The sequence below is a fragment of the Rutidosis leptorrhynchoides genome, chromosome 2 (assembly GCF_046630445.1).
Source record: "Rutidosis leptorrhynchoides isolate AG116_Rl617_1_P2 chromosome 2, CSIRO_AGI_Rlap_v1, whole genome shotgun sequence".
In the NCBI taxonomy this organism is placed as follows: Eukaryota; Viridiplantae; Streptophyta; class Magnoliopsida; order Asterales; family Asteraceae; genus Rutidosis; species Rutidosis leptorrhynchoides.
Genome location: NC_092334.1, coordinates 45,874,192 through 45,893,456, shown reverse-complemented (window position 1 = coordinate 45,893,456; position 19,265 = coordinate 45,874,192). Strand labels below are relative to the sequence as shown.

The window sequence follows — 19,265 nt, the reverse complement described above, 5'->3', positions numbered from 1 at the left end:
ACTGTGCAAGTTTTAGACTAATCGCGTGAGTTTTGGGTGGAAAGGTATTAGTGTGACTAGGTTTCTAATTTGTTAGCTTCGAGGGAGTATATGTTAAAGCCTAACAGTTTTTGTAAACCTTGTAACTACAATAATAATGAAAGGGATTATTGCATGGTTTTGTTTTTCTTCTTGTTTATTTATCTTGTTGCATAATTGAATATGTTTTCTCCAATTATATTTCAATGTAAGCTTGTTTCGGTTCTAACTTATCTCTATATGAATAAACAGGCAAGCCGTCCACCAGTGTTTAAAGCCATGCTTGAAACCGAAATGGAAGAAAGCCTTAGTGACACAATCAAGCTCAGTGATGTTTCACATGGCGCCCTATGTGCTTTTGTCGACTTCCTCTACACAACTGAAGCACCTCTTGATGATGACATGGCATGTGATCTTTTAGTTTTAGCCAACAAATACGAAGTAAATCATCTAAAAAACTATTGTGAGAATTTCTTGATATCGAAACTTAACTGGGAAAGTTCACTTAAGAACTACTCATTTGCTCATCAGCATAATGCAGAAACCTTGCTTGATGCTGCATTATCATTAATTTTGGACAATATGGATAACCTAAACGAGAGTAAAGAGTATTTAGAGCTTGTAGAAAAAGATACTCGGCTTCTTGTGAATATTTATGAAGCTTACTATTCTAACACGTAGATATTATGCTGTTGCCACCAGTCATGATAACACGTAGATATTGTGCTTTAGTTCCATGCTATTTTAAGTATCTTTAGCAGCGTTTTTGCAAATGGTAGCTACATTATTGATGTGTTTGCAACTTTTGCATCTACTTTATCCGTTTTAAGATCGAATCTAAATTTGATTTACACGGGTGTTTATGGTAATCTCTTTTAGTTATACTCCCTATCTGTTTTGTATAATCATGTGTATTTAATCATAAAAATAGAAGATTTTTTACAATCAAAACAAACGAATCGGAAGGGTCGGGGTAACAAGTTAAAATAGGTTCAAATCAAAATGGTAATTTCTTAGAAGTGATCAACCATGCCCGGCAGAACTAATATGCAAAACACACGCACACACATACACAATATGGTACGGGTTTGCAGATTCAAAGAAACAAAAATCTCAATACAAATGCAGAATAATAGAAGTTGTTAAAGGAGAACGGTGTGACCTTTAACTTTAAGTTGGAACTTTAGAATATCTAAACCTGTATTAAGTTAAGATTTAAGTTTTTAAGTTTAGTATATATGAAATCATAAGAGCAGCTACACCCATAACCTCTGATAAAATAAGTCTGTTTGATGATCCTTTCATATATTGTATTCTCCGGTTTCCTCACCGACCACATAGCAATTTTCAGATACACTAGGCTAGACAAATGAAGCTGTTTACGTTTTTCAACTAGATGTTGTGAAGTTATCCTGTCCTCCTTTGCCATCACAAAATCATGCTAATAAAAGTGTCACAATCGACACTTAACTACGATAGGTAGTGCAAAGTCAAAGCAAACATCAGCCAAAGGTTTGGCGTAATGTATTTTGATTGTACTTTGTGTTTGATAAATTGTACATATTTTATTTTTGGGGTATACTTGTGGGTAATATTTAGTGAAAGATATGGAGGGTTAAGTTAAAGGAATGTTAAAGTGGTTAGTGCTGATGTGACGCTGATTTGAAGGAGTGAAGTTCAGTTAAAAGAGGCTAGAATAGAGAATGTTCTAGGTGTAATGACCGTTAAGGAATTCCATGCTTCCCCACTCTAAGTAAAGTTGGAATTTTTTGTGTAAAGTTTCGCTCTCAAGAGTTAATGTGATACAAGCTTCCCACTTTCATGCACTATCTTGGCTACCTAGTAGCTGCCGCTAATTGCTGCTAGCTAGTCAGTAGCCGACGGCTACTATAAGATTTTTTTTAATGGGTGATGCACTAACAATCAACGACAAACACTCCCTCAACTTCAGTCATATCAAGACTTCACAACATTACAACGTCAAAGACTACGACATGAAAGAAGAAAGACCTTTTTGCTCCGTTGGTCCTTTCGTTTTACCCCGTTTTACATTAATAATGTTGTTCACCAAAAGAGCAATTGGCCTAGCGGTATCGATTGAACCCCTCCAACCAAGAGGTTGTGAGTTCAAGTCTAGGGGTGGAAAATTGTGTTGGGTGTATAAGTTTGCCCTTAAAATAACAATAATAATGTTGTTGCTATGTAAATAACATACAAGAACTTGAAGCCATAGCAAAAAGGCTCAAATATAATAAGAGGTTTAAAAATTATCTTTAAGAAAATAAAGAAAAAAATACAGATTATTCATAAAACATAACATAAGATGTAAACTGGATAATACTAGTTCATGTTGGAGTGCGAAGCTAGTTAAACAAGGATTTAAAGAAAAAGAAGAATTTGCTTTGCAGATAAGGCACGCCGCGGCCTCTCCTAGGCGCGACGCGGCCTAGAGTGTAAACAAGGGTCAGTTCGAAGAAAGTTGTTGTTTTGGATTTTTGCCGTGGAGGTGCGGCGCGGCGCGGCTTCGTCTGACGGGGAAGTTTCCAAAAACGTGTTTTCTTGTTCCCAAAGCTATTTTCTTGTTGAGTTTTGCCTATTTAAGCATCTTATTTTAACCCATACATGTATCCATGAAATTTATGAATAAAAGAACTCTCTTTGGTGGCCGAGGATTAAAGTAATTATTCGTGATTACATACAACCTCGTTAAATCTATTGTCTTTAACTTTTTTGCTATTTTCTTCATATACATCAATTATTTTCGTTTATTGTAAGTGGGTTTGATAACCTAGGGTTATCAGGTCTTGTTAGGGCTCACGTGCTTTATTCCTAACAAGTGGTATCAAGAGCTTCGGTTCAGTTTCACGGGAACAATGGCAGAAAAAGTGATGTGAAGATTGATAAGTTTGATGGGAATGATTTTAGCTTTTGGAAGATGCAAATAGAAGATGTGCTCTATCAAAAGAAGTTTTACCAACCGTTGAAGGGTGTTAAACCGGAAGAGATGACTCAAGGCGAGTGGGAGTTGTCGGATAGGCAAGCCCTAGGAGTTGTTCGACTTTCTCTGGCCAAGAAAGTTGCTTACAACATCGTGGGTGAAACCACAACGGCGGGTGTACTTGCAGCTTTATCTAACATGTATGAAAAGCCATCCGCTTTGAATAAAGTTTTCTTGATTCGGCAACTGGTGAATGCTAGAATGTTGGAGGGTTCCTCGGCGGCGGATCATTTTAACGAATTTAATTCAATTTTAACTCGTTTGAAGTCGGTGAATATTAAATTTGATGATGAGCTTGAGGCGTTGTTTTCCTATCTTTATTGCCCGATAGTTAGTTGGGCCAGTTCGGTTACGGCGGTTAGTAGTTCATCCGGAACTACTAAGTTAATTTTTGAAGGAATCCGGGATTTGATTCTTAGCGAATGTATTTGTAGGAAAGATTCGAATGGAAGTTCGGGTTCGGTTCTAAGTATTAGTCGGAGAAGAGCTAGATCAAGAAGTCCGTCAAGGAGCAAGAACGTGGTGTGTTGGAATTGTCAACAAGTTGGTCACTATAAGTCAAAGTGCCCGAGTCTTAAGTCGGGTGGGAGCGTATCGACTATGGTAATCGAAGAAGTGTTGACGTGCCAAAAAGAGGTTCTTGACGAATCTTGGGTTTTAGATTCGGGTGTCTCGTATCATGTTACCCCATACATGAACGAGATGGTGAACTTCAAGGAATACTCCGGTAAGGTTCGATTTGCGAATGGGAGCAATGTTGCAAAACTCGGCCAACTCGGCCGAGTACTCGGGGAGAAATTGGCAGATCGGAGGAAACGAGAAATCCTTGAAACGACTCCAAACCGTTTTCTTAAAAACTGATAAAAAAATTTTTTAGCAGGAGCGGCGCACCAGACTCAGGTGCGGCGCTTTTAAAGACCCAAGAGCGGCGCTTTTGATGCCAAAAGCGGCGCTTCTACCGCCTGGTCACAAATACTGTCATAACCCGACCTTAACCATAAGGACGATTACAATAACATATGATTTCATCGCGAGGTATTGACCTCTATATGCGACATTTTTCAAAAACTGCATTCGTTTTTACAATACAAACCATAGCTTTTATTACAAATACAAGGTTTAAACAACTTAATAATGATTATCGTTTAGCGATAATCTTAGACTTACAAACTTTACATGTGATAATAACAATACGACTTCCAACATATTTTACATTACAGATCCTCCGATATGCAGTTTTATTTTTGACACAAATATGCATACTCAAGATCTTGCTTAAATTCAACATGTTGCAGCGGAAGCTTTTAGTTATCACCTGAGAATAAACATGCTTAAAATGTCAACATAAAGTTGGTGAGATATAGGTTTAATGCCGGCAGCGTTATAAATATAGACCACAAGATTTCATATATAAACGTTTTAATAAAGATATTCTAAGTTGTTGAGCACTTGATAACCATACTTAACATTTAATTAACGTCGCATATTCCCTTTATTATGAAATCTTACTACACCGTACCAAGTGTAGTCACCGAAACGAAGTACTGTGCAACCGTTGAATACTGGTCGTCCAGTCCGGTTGGGGTTGTCAGGCCCGATAGATCTATCAACAGGATTCGCATTTACAATACCTCATGTAAATAGTAGTTACCAAGTTACAGGGAAGTATGCCAGTGGTACAACTCAACGTAGAATATATATTTTTAATCACTTGTGTCCATAACGTAAATCATAAAATGCATGTATTCTCATCCCGAAATATTTAGAGTTTAAAAGTGGGACTATATACTCACTTTTGCCTTGAAGGTATTTATCACTACTTGGTCTCCGATAGATATCACGAACCTAACCATATATATAATATATCAACATATTTTCTTTTTAAGTAATCGTTATATATATATATATATATATATATATATATATATATATATATATATATATATATATATATATATATATATATATATATATATATATATATATATATATATATACTTTTAATACTTTTAATATTTTCTTAGTCCGTAGTTAGCAGTTCGATGTTAGTGGTCCACAATTAGTTGCTTAAATAAAATAAATAAAGACCCCATCGTATTCGTATTGATCAGAATTAATCTCGGCCCATGGTACCATGTTGTCAAGTGACGTGTTGCGTACATAAAGTACCGTGTTGTCAAATGACGTGTTGCGTACAATCATGAGGTCTTATGATTAATCTTCTCGTGTTGTTTACGGGTGGTCCTGAAATATATAAAATCAAATCATAAGTAAATATATATGAAATATCATATTAATTAGAAATATATGATTAATTTAATTTTTCTCCAAATATTTTCGTAGCTAAACTAGCTTCGGATACCTGATCTTGTTTTAGTCGTAGTTTCTTCATTACAACTCCGTTTTTGTTGGTTCAACTTGCCACTTCCTTGGATCGAGTCAAATTTTAAGAATATGAACAGAAAATACCTTAGGTTGTATTCAAAATTACAGGTTATAGGTCAAACTTTGGTGAAACTTATGAAAGTGATCATTTTCCATCATAAAAACAACATTTAATGATCATTTTTCTCAAAATACTTACACTTTGAGTTAAACCATAAAATTTTTATGTGTTAACATATTCATAAGAAATATCATTTTTCCAGAACATGAACTTCCAATTCAAAGCTTAAGATGGTTTTTAATTATCCAACCCAAAACAGCCCACGATTGCACTCCGACGACGTAGATTCAGTTTTTAAGGTGTTCTTTGTAAAACCAAGTTATATCTTGTTAAGTTAGCATATAATTATGATATATTACAGGTCTTGAAGTGTTTTAAAAGTTAAGTTAGAAGGATCTATTTAGTTTGCAAACGAGTTTGAAATCATTCAAACTATGTTCTTGTTGTTAAAATTTTACAACATAAAATAAGATAGCTATATAATTATGAATCGAACAAGATTATGAATAAGGTTACTACCTCAAGTTACTTGGACAAAATTACTATAAGAGATGAGAAAAATCCTAGAATCAAAAGAGTGGTGGAGTTGGATTGAAAGGTTGGAAGTAAACTTGTTTACGTGGAAGGATTTTTGAAGTGTTCTTGAATGGATTTTCTTATGATGATTAAGGGTTATTTTTGAAGCTAGATCTTCATGGTTATTTGCTGAGATTGTGAAGAACACTTAAGGTTCCTAAGAGTGTGTTTTTGGTTAGAGAAAATGTGTAGTAAAAATGAAAATGGAATGGAGTATAAATGGTGGTGAAAAGATGTATAAATTTGTAATATTGTGCAAAAGTCTTGTAATATGCCAAATTGATTAATAATGCATGCTAAGATCTAAAATTGACTGACTCATGGCTGCTAATAAAGTGATTGTGATGTGTATATATCAATAGTAAATACGTATAGAAGCTGGGTATGATATGGGTACATATACCCTAGATATACGTATAAAAATCTTGAGAAAACGGAATGAGGATTCAAATATAGCTATCTTTTGTAAATATACTTATATTATTTTATGTATATAAATCCTTTAAAAGTGATAAAATACATATCTATACGATACATGTATAAGCATTATAAGTTTTAAGTATTTAATTCGAAGAACGTCACATATAGTTATCGTTTTGAAAACTTAAGTTAGTAGTCTCAAAATATACTTATAACTCATTGTTATTAGTACACAATGAGATGTTAAAACATTCTTAGATCATGTTAAATATATAAAAATACATATATATACACAAACGTATAATTATCGTATGTTATATATTTCGTGATATCATCGGTCAAATTGGACGGTCAAACGTTGTGTAAAACTCTTTTCAAAAACATAAGTCTCAACAATTTAGATTGCTTATCATGTTGGTAAGGTTTAATTTATGTAAATATTAATCTTATAAGTGTAAAATGATCGGAAAAATACGGGTCGTTACAGTACCTACCCGTTAAATAAATTTCGTCCCGAAATTTTAAAGTTGTACCTATTTTGCGTTCTCGAGAAACAAATGTGGGTACTTTTGTTTCATCTGATCCTCTCGTTCCCAAGTAAACTCGGGACCTCTTCGAGCATTCCAACGAACCTTAATGATTGGTATGTTGCTCTGCTTGAGCCGTTTAACTTCACTGTCCATGATTTCGACTGGTTCTTCTATGAATTGTAGTTTCTCATCGACTTGGATTTCTTCAAGAGGAATGGTGAGATCTTCCTTTGCAAGACATTTCTTGAGGTTTGAGATGTGAAATGAATTATGTACTCCAGCGAGTTGTTGTGGTAACTCAAGTCGATAAGCTACCGGTCCGATGCGTTCGATGATCTTGAACGGGCCTACATACCTTGGGTTCAGTTTACCCCTTTTACCGAAACGTATTACACCTTTCCAAGGTGACACCTTTAACATAACCATGTCACCGATCTGAAACTCTAATGGTTTCCTTCGGACATCGGCGTAGCTCTTTTGGCGACTACGGGCTGTTTTCAATCTCTTCTTGATTTGTACTATCTTCTCAGTCGTTTCGTGTATGATCTCGGGACCAGTTAATTGTCGATCTCCTACTTCATTCCAACAGATAGGGGATCTACACTTCCTTCCATACAGTGCTTCGAATGGTGCAGCTTTAATGCTCGCATGATAACTGTTATTATACGAGAATTCTGCTAATGGTAGATACTTATCCCATCCATTTCCAAAATCGATCACACATGCCCTGAGCATGTCTTCAAGAGTCTGAATTGTTCTTTCACTCCGCCCGTCAGTTTGTGGATGATATGTGGTGCTCATATCCAAACGAGTTCCCAGGGCCTCCTGTAGTGATTTCCAAAACTTTGATGTAAATCTACTATCACGATCGGATATAATGGAAATAGGTATTCCATGCCTTGAAACAATTTCCTTTATGTATAATCGTAATAGTTTCTCCATTCTATCCGTTTCCTTTATAGGCAAGAAATGTGCAGATTTGGTGAGACGATCAACTATTACCCAAATGGTGTCATAACCCCAGGCAGTCTTAGGTAACTTTGTGATGAAATCCATAGTAACACCGTCCCATTTCCATTCTGGGATTTCTGGTTGTTGAAGTAACCCTGATGGCTTCTGGTGTTCTGCTTTGACTTTGGAACAAGTTAAACATTCCCCAACATATGTTGCAACGGCTGTCTTCAAATTAGGCCACCAATAATGCGTCTTAAGATCTTGATTCATCTTTCCAACTCCAGGATGTATCGAGTATCTTGTCTTATGTGCCTTGTTCAATATCAACTTCCTTAATCCACCCAACTTTGGTACCCAAATACGGTTTGCAAAATATCGAATTCCGTTTTCCCGCATAACGAGTTGCTTCTCATACTTCTTCATTATTTCATTTCCTATGTTTTCTTTAGTAAGAGCTTCTCGTTGAGCCTCTTTGATTTGTGAGTTGAGATTCATGCGAATTTTTATGTTCATTGCTCGTACTCGAATTGGTTCCCGTTCCTTTCTGCTTAGAGCGTCGGCCACTACATTCGCTTTCCAGGGATGATAGCGAATCTCACAATCATAGTCGTTTATCAGCTCGACCCACCTACGTTGCCTCATGTTCAGCTGTTTCTGATCAAAAATATGTTGAAGGCTTTTATGATCAGTAAACACAGTGCATTTAACCCCATATAAATAGTGTCTCCATATCTTCAATGCAAACACTACTACTCCCAATTCTAAATCATGCGTCGTATAATTCCGCTCGTGAATCTTCAATTGTTGGGATGCGTATGCTATAACTTTCTTCCGTTGCATAAGGACGCAACCAAAACCTTGTCACGAAGTGTCACAATATATCTCAAAATCATCGTTTCCTTCAGGTAACGATAAAATAGGTGCTGTAGTCAACTTCTTCTTCAGTAATTGAAATGCACTTTCCTGCTCAGAAGTCCATTCGTACTTCTTCCCTTTTTGCTTTAACGCTGTTAATGGTTTAGCTATTCGTGAAAAATCTTGAATAAACCTTCTAAAATAACCAGCTAAACCCAAAAATTGGCGTATCTGCGTTGGTGTCTTAGGAGTCTCCCATTTTTCAATGGCTTCAATTTTAGCTGGATCAACCTGAATTCCTTTGCTACTAACAACGTGGCCAAGAAATTGCACTTCTTTCAACCAAAATGCACACTTAGAAAATTTGGCGTATAACTGTTCTTTTCTTAACAATTCTAATACCAACCTTAAATGCTGCTCATGCTCTCGCTCACTCTTGGAATAGATAAGAATATCGTCAATGAAAACGATAACAAACTTATCTAAATACGGACTACAAACTCGATTCATGAGGTCCATGAATACAGCTGGCGCATTAGTCAACCCAAACGGTATAACCAAAAATTCGTAATGACCATAACGTGTCCGAAAAGCAATTTTCGGAATATCTTCTTCTTTGGCACGTAATTGATGATAGCCCGATCTTAAGTCGATTTTCGAGTACACACATGATCCTTGCAGTTGATCAAATAAGTCATCAATTCTCGGTAGTGGATACCGATTCTTGATAGTTAACTTATTTAATTCACGATAATCTATACACATCCTAAAAGATCCATCTTTCTTCTTGACGAATAAAATTGGAGCTCCTCACGGTGAAGTACTTGGTTGTATGAATCCACGGTCCAGTAATTCTTTTAACTGACTCTGAAGTTCTTTTAACTCAGACGGTGCAAGTCTATATGGAGCACGAGCCACTGGTGCAGCTCCTGGTACTAGATCTATTTGAAATTCTACAGATCGAAATGGAGGTAATCCCGGCAACTCTTCCGGAAAGACTTCAGGAAAATCTCTTGCCACAGGCACGCCATTGATGCTCTTCACTTTTTCCTTCATTTCGACTTTATTAACATGTGCTAAGATAGCATAACACCCTTTCTTCAAGCACTTTTGAGCTTTTAAACAACTAATGAGTTTTAGCTTTGAGTTACCCTTCTCTCCATAAATCATTACTGGCGTTTTATCCTTACGAGGAATGCGAATTGCCTTCTTGGCACACACAACTTCAGCTCCTATTTTGGACATCCAGTCCATGCCGACTATTACATCAAAACTTCCTAATTCTACAGGTATCAAATCAATCTTAAATATTTCTCCGGCTAAATTTATTTTACAATCACGGCAAATTTTATTGGCTTTAATTAGTTTACCATTAGCTAACTCAATCATGTACTTAGCATCTAGAGGTAATGATGAACAATTCAATTTAGCATAAAAGTCTCTACTCACGTAACTTCTATCGGCACCAGTATCAAATATAATAGATGCGGATAAGTTATTAATGGTAAATGTACCCGTAACAAGCTCCGGGTCTTCTCACGCCTCTCTAGCATTAATAACAAATGCTCTTCCACGTGCAGATCCATTATTCTTCTCTGGATTCGGACACTGGCTCTTATAATGACCCTGTTTCCCACACCCATAACAGGTAACAGTGGCCAAGGCAGTTCTATTTGCATTAGTGGCAGGAGTCTTGGTGCCATTTGTATTTGTAACAGGAATCCGACAATCTTCAGCAAGATGACCCCTTCGATTACAATTTTCGCACACCACATTACAATAACCAGAGTGATGTTTGTGGCATCTGTTACATAAAGGATTTCGTCCTTTGTAACCTGACTTCGAAACGCTACCCGCACCTTGCGTGGTTTCTTGTTTCTTGTTGGATTGTTGATGATTACCTTCCCACTTTCTTTTGTTTCCCAATGTCTTGACATCGGTGTTCTTATCCAGAATAATCTGGTCCATCAACTCGTTCGCCATGGTGATGGCTTCATGAATAGTCTTGGGTTTTGATGCTGTAACATTTGCTTTGACATTTTTAGGCAAACCATCTTTGTACAGTTCTATCTTCCGTTCTTCGGTTGGTACCAATTCGGGACATAGCAAAGCTAATTCCATGAATCGCTGATTGTAGGTGGTGAGTTCAGTACCAACAACTTTCAGGCTTCGTAATTCAGCTTCCAACTTCCTAAGTGATAATGCTAAAAACGAACATATATTTCATAGCATTATTCCTCAAGAAAGACAAGCTTTTAGTTGCAACTGTTCTATTTACAAGTGATATTCGTTTAAATAATAAAAGGTGAAGACAAAAGACAGATTCGACGAATTGAAGACGCAAACGACCAAAAAGTTCAAAAGTACAAAATACAATCAATGAGGTTCCAATTATTGATAAGAAACGTCTCAAAATTATAAGAGTACAAGATTCAAAACGCAAAGTACAAGATATTAAATTGTACGCAAGGACGTTCGAAAATCCGGAACCGGGACCAGAGTCAACTCTCAACGCTCGACGCAACGGACTAAAAATTACAAGTCAACTATGCATATGAATATAATATAATATATAATTAATTCTTAAAATTAATATATATATTATATTATATTTATAAAACGTCGGCACAAGGAAACAAGCAACATGTGAGCTCTCCCAGCTGGCCATGTGATCGCATGGCCAGGAAGAAGAAAGTCCATGCGATCGCATGGCATGAAAAGTCAGGCCACATCTCCTATAAATTCACAGTTTGGTGAACGCAAAAACATATATATCCATCAATCTCTCTATCTATATACGTAATATTTATATTTATAATTTATATTTTAATTTTAATTTTAATTATAATTCTAATAATAAGGGTATGTTAGCAAATGTTGTAAGGGTGTAAGTCGAAATTCTGTCCGTGTAACGCTACGCTATTTTTAATCATTGTAAGTTATGTTCAACCTTTTTAATTTAATGTCTCGTAGCTAAGTTATTATTATGCTTATTTAATCCGAAGTAATCATGATGTTGGGCTAATTACTAAAATTGGGTAATTGGGCTTTGTACCATAATTGGGGTTTGGACAAAAGAACGACACTTGTGGAAATTAGACTATGAGCTATTAATGGGCTTTATATTTGTTTAACTAAATGATAGTTTGTTAATGTTAATATAAAGATTTACAATTGGGCGTCCCTATAAATTACCATATACACTCGATCGGACATGATGGGCGGGGTATTTATATGTACGAATAATCGTTCATTTAACCGGACACGGGAATGGATTAATAGCCACTAGAATAATTAAAACAGGGGCAAAATTATGTACAAGGACACTTGGTATAATTGATAACAAAATATTAAAACCTTGGGTTACACTCAGTCGACATCCTGGTGTAATTATTAAACAAAGTATTAAAATCTTGTTACAGTTTAAGTCCCCAATTAGTTGAAATATTTAACTTCGGGTATAAGGATAATTTGACGAGGACACTCGCACTTTATATTTATGACTGATGGACTGTTATGGACAAAAACCAGACGGACATATTAAATAATCCATGACAAAGGACAATTAACCCATGGGCATAAAAATAAAATCAACACGTCAAACATCATGGTTACGGAAGTTTAAATAAGCATAATTCTTTTATTTCATATTTAATTTCCTTTATTTTATATTTAATTGCACTTCTAATTATCGCATTTTTATTTATTGTTATTGTATTTAATTGCACTTTTAGTTATCGTACTTTTTAATTATCGCAAGTTTATTTTATCGCACTTTTATTATTCGCAATTTATTATCGTTATTTACTTTACGCTTTTAATTAAGTCTTGTATTTATTTATTATTTTACATTTGGTTTTAACTGCGACTAAAGTTTTAAAATCGACAAACCGGTCATTAAACGGTAAAAACCCCCCTTTATAATAATAATATTACGTATATATATATTTGTATTTTTATAAAAGTAAACTAATATAGCGTTAAGCTTTGTTTAAAGATTTTCCCTGTGGAACGAACCGGACTTACTAAAAACTACACTACTGTACGATTAGGTACACTGCCTATAAGTGTTGTAGCAAGGGTTAAGTATATCCATTCTCTAAATAAATAAATATCTTGTATAAAATTGTATCGTATTTAATAGTATTTTCTGCTAAAATATAAGCTATTTTATATACACCTCGCATAAAATCAAGTTATTTTTGGCGCCGCTGCCGGGGACAAATCTAGCTTAAAAGCCGGAAGCACAACGCTATATAAAAAAAAAAGATTTTTATTTTTAAGTTTACTTTTATAAAAAAAAATACGCTTTGGTAAAAGTACGTTTTAAATATTCTAAAATATAAAAAGAAAAATAAAAATATAAATATTTTTAAGAGTTTGTTAAATATTTAAGTTCTATAAAAGTTTCTTTATCTTTATTTTATAAAAATATAAGTTTTATTTAATTTATATAAATAGATTATATAAATATATAAAACAGAAAAAAAAACACAAAAAAAAAAAAAACACTCGAGTCCAGTACTGTAGCAGCCCAGTAACAGGCCCGAAACCCTAGCCCATGCGATCGCATGGCTGGGTAACTTAGGACTCATGCGATCGCATGAAGCCAACTGACACGCCAGGTTTGACTCTGCAACTGCATTAATTACGGATAATTATTATTATTAATATATTTAAACCCTAATTAGGGTTATATATTTTATAATTTAATTTAGTTTTTATATTTAATTTGTATTTTTATGTTTAATTAGTTATTTAAAGTTTAAAATTAATAGTTTTATTAAATAAATAATATAAAAACAATATTTTTATAAAAATTGTACTTTTTACAACTTTTTGTATATTTTTATATTTTGTACCTTTTCAATAGTTTTAGCGCAATATTTGTATTTTTAGCTCATATTTAGTTTTAAACTTAGTTTTTGCCATAGCTATTTTTATTTCTAGATTTTTAGGCCTTGCCGTAAAATCACTTAAGTGCATTTTCTTTAGACTAAGATTTAGGTACTTTAGAATTTTGCGACGCCTTTTTAAGTTTTAGTTTCTTTTTAAGTTATTGCCATTTGGGATATAGTTTTACTTGTAAGCTTTAATATTTTTAGACGACTTTTACCTATGTATCAATTATCATTCCAATTAGTAATCTCAATTTGCGATTATAATTTTAAGTTAGTTGTAGTAATAAGGTTAGGTTAGTCAAGTGTTTTTAAGTGTTATAAGTTTCTTTTATTTTTCCGTCACCTTTTATTTTTTCAACCATATTTCTTTTTCGACCTTTTTCGACGAACTCTTTTTCTTTCTTATTTCTCGTCATTCTAGTTTTTAGGACTTAGAATTTTTTTCTACTTCTTATCTAAATTTCTTAAAATTACGAAAATTTATTTTAAGTGGTTAAATTGATAGACATCAAAATTTTCTGGTTCGTAGTAATAGTTGGATTTGTACGTGGACCGGGTTATTGGAGCGAAACAGTCCTCAATTATATTGAGACCAAACGAATCCTGCCCCTCTGCTGCATCTTTTGGCTATTCGAAACGTGGGCAAAATCAGAAAAGTCTATTGATTGGATAACTTATTATAATTTTTCTTTCCTTTTAAAAACTAATAGGATATTCAGTGAATGCACCGAGCAAGACGTTCACCACCTTTTGTACGTTCACCACCTGTAACTAGATCAAGACATTTAGCAAATATTACCGCCGTTGATTTTTCTTTAGAATCGTCATCCAGTCGACCAAGTACTCCAGTTCAAATTTCCGATAATCCATTTTTGAACCCGACCTCACAATTGAGAATCCGGAGAATATTCAGGAACGATTCATAGATCCTGAACCATTAAATTTTCCTCCGGAACCACCAATCATTCAAACAGAGATTTTTGAGAAACGAACCATTAAATCAGAATCCTCTAGTGATTCCGATTCAACAAATTCAATTATGGAAGTAACAGAACCATTAAGTATGGAAGACCGAATGAGAGCTAAACGCACTGGCCAAGGTCACGCAATTACTCATCCAGACATTAATGCGCCAGATTATGAAATCAAAGGACAAATTCTACACATGGTGACTAATCAATGCCAATTTAGTGGTGCGCCGAAGGAAGATCCAAATGAACATCTTCGTACCTTTAACAATATCTGCACACTATTTAAAATCCGAGAAGTAGAGGATGAACATATATATCTCATGTTATTTCCCTGGACTTTAAAGGGAGAAGCCAAAGATTGGTTGGAATCGTTACCTGAAGGGGCGATTGATACATGGGACGTTTTAGTTGAAAAATTTCTTAAACAATTCTTTCTTGCATCTAAAGCCATAAGACTTCAAGGAGAAATTGTTACGTTCACACAGAAGCCGAATGAAACTCTATATGAGGCGTGGACAAGATTTGGAAAGTTATTAAGAGGATGTCCGCAACATGGTTTAGATACCTGTTAAATAGTACAAATATTCTACCAAGGATGCGACATCACTACAAGAAAAGACATAGATATAGCAGCTGGTGGTTCTATTATGAAGAAAACCGAAACTGATGCTTACAAAATTATTGATAACACTGCTTCCCACTCACATGAGTGGCACCAAGAAAAAGATATCGTTAGATCATCTAAAGCAGCTAGAGCCGATTCTAGCCATGACTTAGATTCCATTTCCGCAAAGATAGATGCTGTCGAGAGACGAATGGAAAAGATGACTAAAGATATTCACTCAATACGAATTAGTTGTGAGCAGTGTGGAGGACCACATTTGACAAAAGATTGTCTCAGTATTGAATTAACAATGGAACAAAGAGAGAATATTTCATACATAAACCAAAGGCCTGGAAATAATTATCAGAATAATTATCAACCGCCAAGACCGAGTTACAATCAAAACCAGAATTATAACCGAAATATTCCATACAACAACCAACAAGGTCCTAGCAATCAACAAGTATCCAACAATACTTACAATCAGCAAAGACCTAATTTTCAAAACAAACCACCACAATAAACCGATGATAAAAAGCCGAATTTAGAAGATATGATGACGAAGCTAGTTGAAACTCAAACGCAGTTTTTCACATCTTAGAAACAAACTAATGAACAAAATGCTCAAGCATTTAGAAATCAACAAGCTTCTATTTAAAATCTGGAACAAGAAGTAAGTAACCTAGCAAGGTTAATAAGTGAAAGAAAACCGGGAAGTCTACCTAGTGATACAAATGCTAACCCCCGGAATGAAACAGCTAAAGCCATTACCACAAGAAGTGGTACAACACTTAAACAACCTGAAATACTTGTAACTTCTGATGAAGCTATTCCTACTCCACAAGAACCACAACCTGATCAAGATAAGGAAAAAGAACCGGTAGTTGAAAAGGTTAATGAAGATAACACAGTTAAGGCTAAACCTTATGTTAAACCATACCAACCACCACTTCCTTACCCGAGTAAAATAAAGAAAGAGAAACTTGAAGCCGAGCAATCCAAATTCTTGGATACGTTTAAACAGATAAATGTAAATCTTCCTTTCATTAATGTGATTTTAGGAATGCCTAGATACGTTAAATTCTTAAAAGATTTGATCACGAATAGAAAGAAAATGGAAGAACTCTCGGCTGTTACTATGAATGCTAATTGTTCAGCAGTGCTGTTGAATAAGATACCAGAAAAACTATCTGATCCAGGAAGTTTCACAATTCCATGTTTTCTGGGTAGTCTTAGTTCAATAGAAGCATTGGCAGACTTAGGTGCTAGTATAAATCTAATGCCATATTCACTATACGCTAAACTAGACCTTGGAGAATTGAAACCAACCAGAATAAGCATACAACTAGCCGATCGATCAATAAAATATCCTAGAGGGATAATGGAAAACATGCTAGTTAAAGTTGGTACTTTAGTATTTCCAGTAGATTTTGTTGTTCTGGACATGGAAGAAGATTCTCAAGTTCCTCTCATATTAGGAAGACCATTCTTAAACACGGCTAAAGCAATGATAGACGTGTTCGGTAAGAAACTGACCTTAAGTATAGAGGACGAGAGTGTTACCTTTTTAGTTGATAGAGCAATGCAACAACCGCAATCTGCAGATGATACATGTTATTATATTCAAACTATAGATGCACATGCAGAATTATTAGAAGAATTTCCAGAATTACAAGGAACAGGAAAATGTTCTTTAAGAGAAGGTAATGAACCAATTGATGAAGTTGAAATGTTAGCTACACTTATAGCTAATGGATATGAACCAACAACAGAAGAAATTCAAATGCTAAAAGAAGAAGACAGATATCGATACAAATCATCGATAGAAGAACCTCCGAAATTAGAGTTAAAGCCACTTCCAAACCATTTGGAATACGTTTATTTACATGGTGAATCTGAATTACCTGTAATAATATCGTCTTCTCTTACTGAAAATGAGAAATCACAACTCATTTCTATGTTGAAAGCTTATAAACCAGCCATTGCATGGAAGATTCATGATATTAAAGGAATAAGTCCTTCGTATTGCACACATAAAATCCTTATGGAAGAAGGTCATAAAACGTATGTGCAACGCCAAGAAGACTAAATCCTAATATGCAAGATGTAGTTAAGAAAGAGATTATTAAACTGCTAGATGCAGGTTTGATATATCCAATCTCTGATAGTTCATGGGTAAGCCCAGTTCAATGCGTGCCTAAGAAGGGTGGCATGACTGTCATTACAAATGAGAAAAATGAGCTTATTCCTACTAGGACTGTAACAGGATGGCGTGTATGTATTGATTATAGAAAATTAAATGACGCCACCAGAAAAGATCACTTTCCCTTACCTTTCATTGATCAAATGTTGGAAAGATTAGCCGGAAATAGTTACTATTGTTTTCTAGATGGATTTTTCGGATATTTTCAAATTCCAATAGCACCCGAGGACCAAGAGAAAACCACATTCACGTGCCCTTATGGTACTTTTGCTTACAAACGCATGCCATTTGGACTTTGCAACGCTCCTGCAACCTTTCAAAGGTGTATGATGGCGATTTTTCATGACATGATAGAAGAATGCATGGAAGTTTTCATGGATGACTTTTCAGTCTTCAGTGATACATTTGAATCATGTCTAGCTAATCTGGAACGAATGCTTATTAGATGCAAACAATCAAATCTAGTACTTAATTGGGAGAAATACCATTTCATGGTTAAAGAAGGCATCGTTCTTGGTCATAAAATTTCAAAAGAAGGAATTGAAGTGGATAGAGCTAAAGTAGATGTAATTGCTAAACTTCCACATCCCACCAATGTTAGAGGAGTTAGGAGTTTTCTAGGCCATGCCGGTTTTTACCGACGTTTCATAAAAGATTTTTCTAAAATTGCCACTCCTATGAATAAACTCCTAGAAAAGGATGCTCCATTCATCTTTTCAGATGAGTGTATCAAATCTTTTAATATTCTTAAAGAGAAACTAACTAATGCGCCGATCATGATAACACCAAATTGGAATCTACCATTTGAACTAATGTGCGATGCAAGTGATTTTGCAATGGGAGCCGTTTTAGGACAAAGGATTGAAAAACGATTTCAACCTATATATTATGCTAGTAAGACGTTACAAGGAGCACAAACGAACTATACAACTACTGAAAAAGAACTCCTTGCTATTGTCTTTGCTTTTGACAAATTTCGATCATATCTCGTTCTAGCAAAAACGGTGGTCTATACCGACCATTCTGCTCTTAGATACCTATTTTCGAAACAAGATGCTAAATCAAGAGTAATCCGTTGGATCTTACTCTTACAAGAGTTTGATATTAAAATCCGAGATAAAAGAGGAGCAGAAAATCTCGCCGCTGATCATCTTTCTCGTCTTGAAAATCCTGAGTTAGAAGTTCTAAATGAATCGGCCATACAAGACAACTTTCCTGATGAATATCTATTGAAGATAGATTATAAAGAAATTCCATGGTTTGCAGACTATGCAAACTACTTAGTTTGTGGATTCTTTGAAAAAGGATTATCGTACCAAAAACGAAAGAAATTCTTCAGTGATATAAAACACTATTTTTGGGAAGATCCACATCTGTTTAAAAGTTGTCCCGATGGAATAATACGCCGATGTGTATTTGGAGATGAAGCTAGTAAAATTTTAAACCATTGTCACACAGGACAAACAGGAGGGCATTATGGGCCTCAACTAACAGCAAGAAAAGTTTATGATGCTGGATTCTATTGGCCTACAATTTACAAAGACGCACACCTTCTTTGCAAATCCTGTAATGCTTGTCAAAGGGCCGGAAAAATAAGTCAACGTGATGAAATGCCACAAAATGTCATCCAAGTATGTGAAGTATTTGACATTTTGACTTTATGGGTCCATTTCCAAAATCTCATAATAATCTATATATACTCGTAGCCATTGATTATGTATCTAAATGGGCGGAAGCACAAGCTCTCCTAACTAACGATGCACGAGTTGTAGTCAACTTTTTAAAACGT

At 34.9% G+C, this 19,265-nt stretch overlaps 1 protein-coding gene across 1 annotated transcript; it reads left to right on the top strand.

Moving 5' to 3' along the window:
• The first annotated feature begins 258 nt into the window (after window positions 1-258).
• LOC139887844 (BTB/POZ domain-containing protein At4g08455-like) lies at window positions 259-699 on the top strand. Its single transcript, XM_071870896.1, has one exon. It carries the CDS (start codon window positions 259-261, stop codon window positions 697-699), a length of 441 nt encoding a protein of 146 aa, XP_071726997.1.
• The last annotated feature ends 18,566 nt before the right edge of the window (window positions 700-19,265 follow it).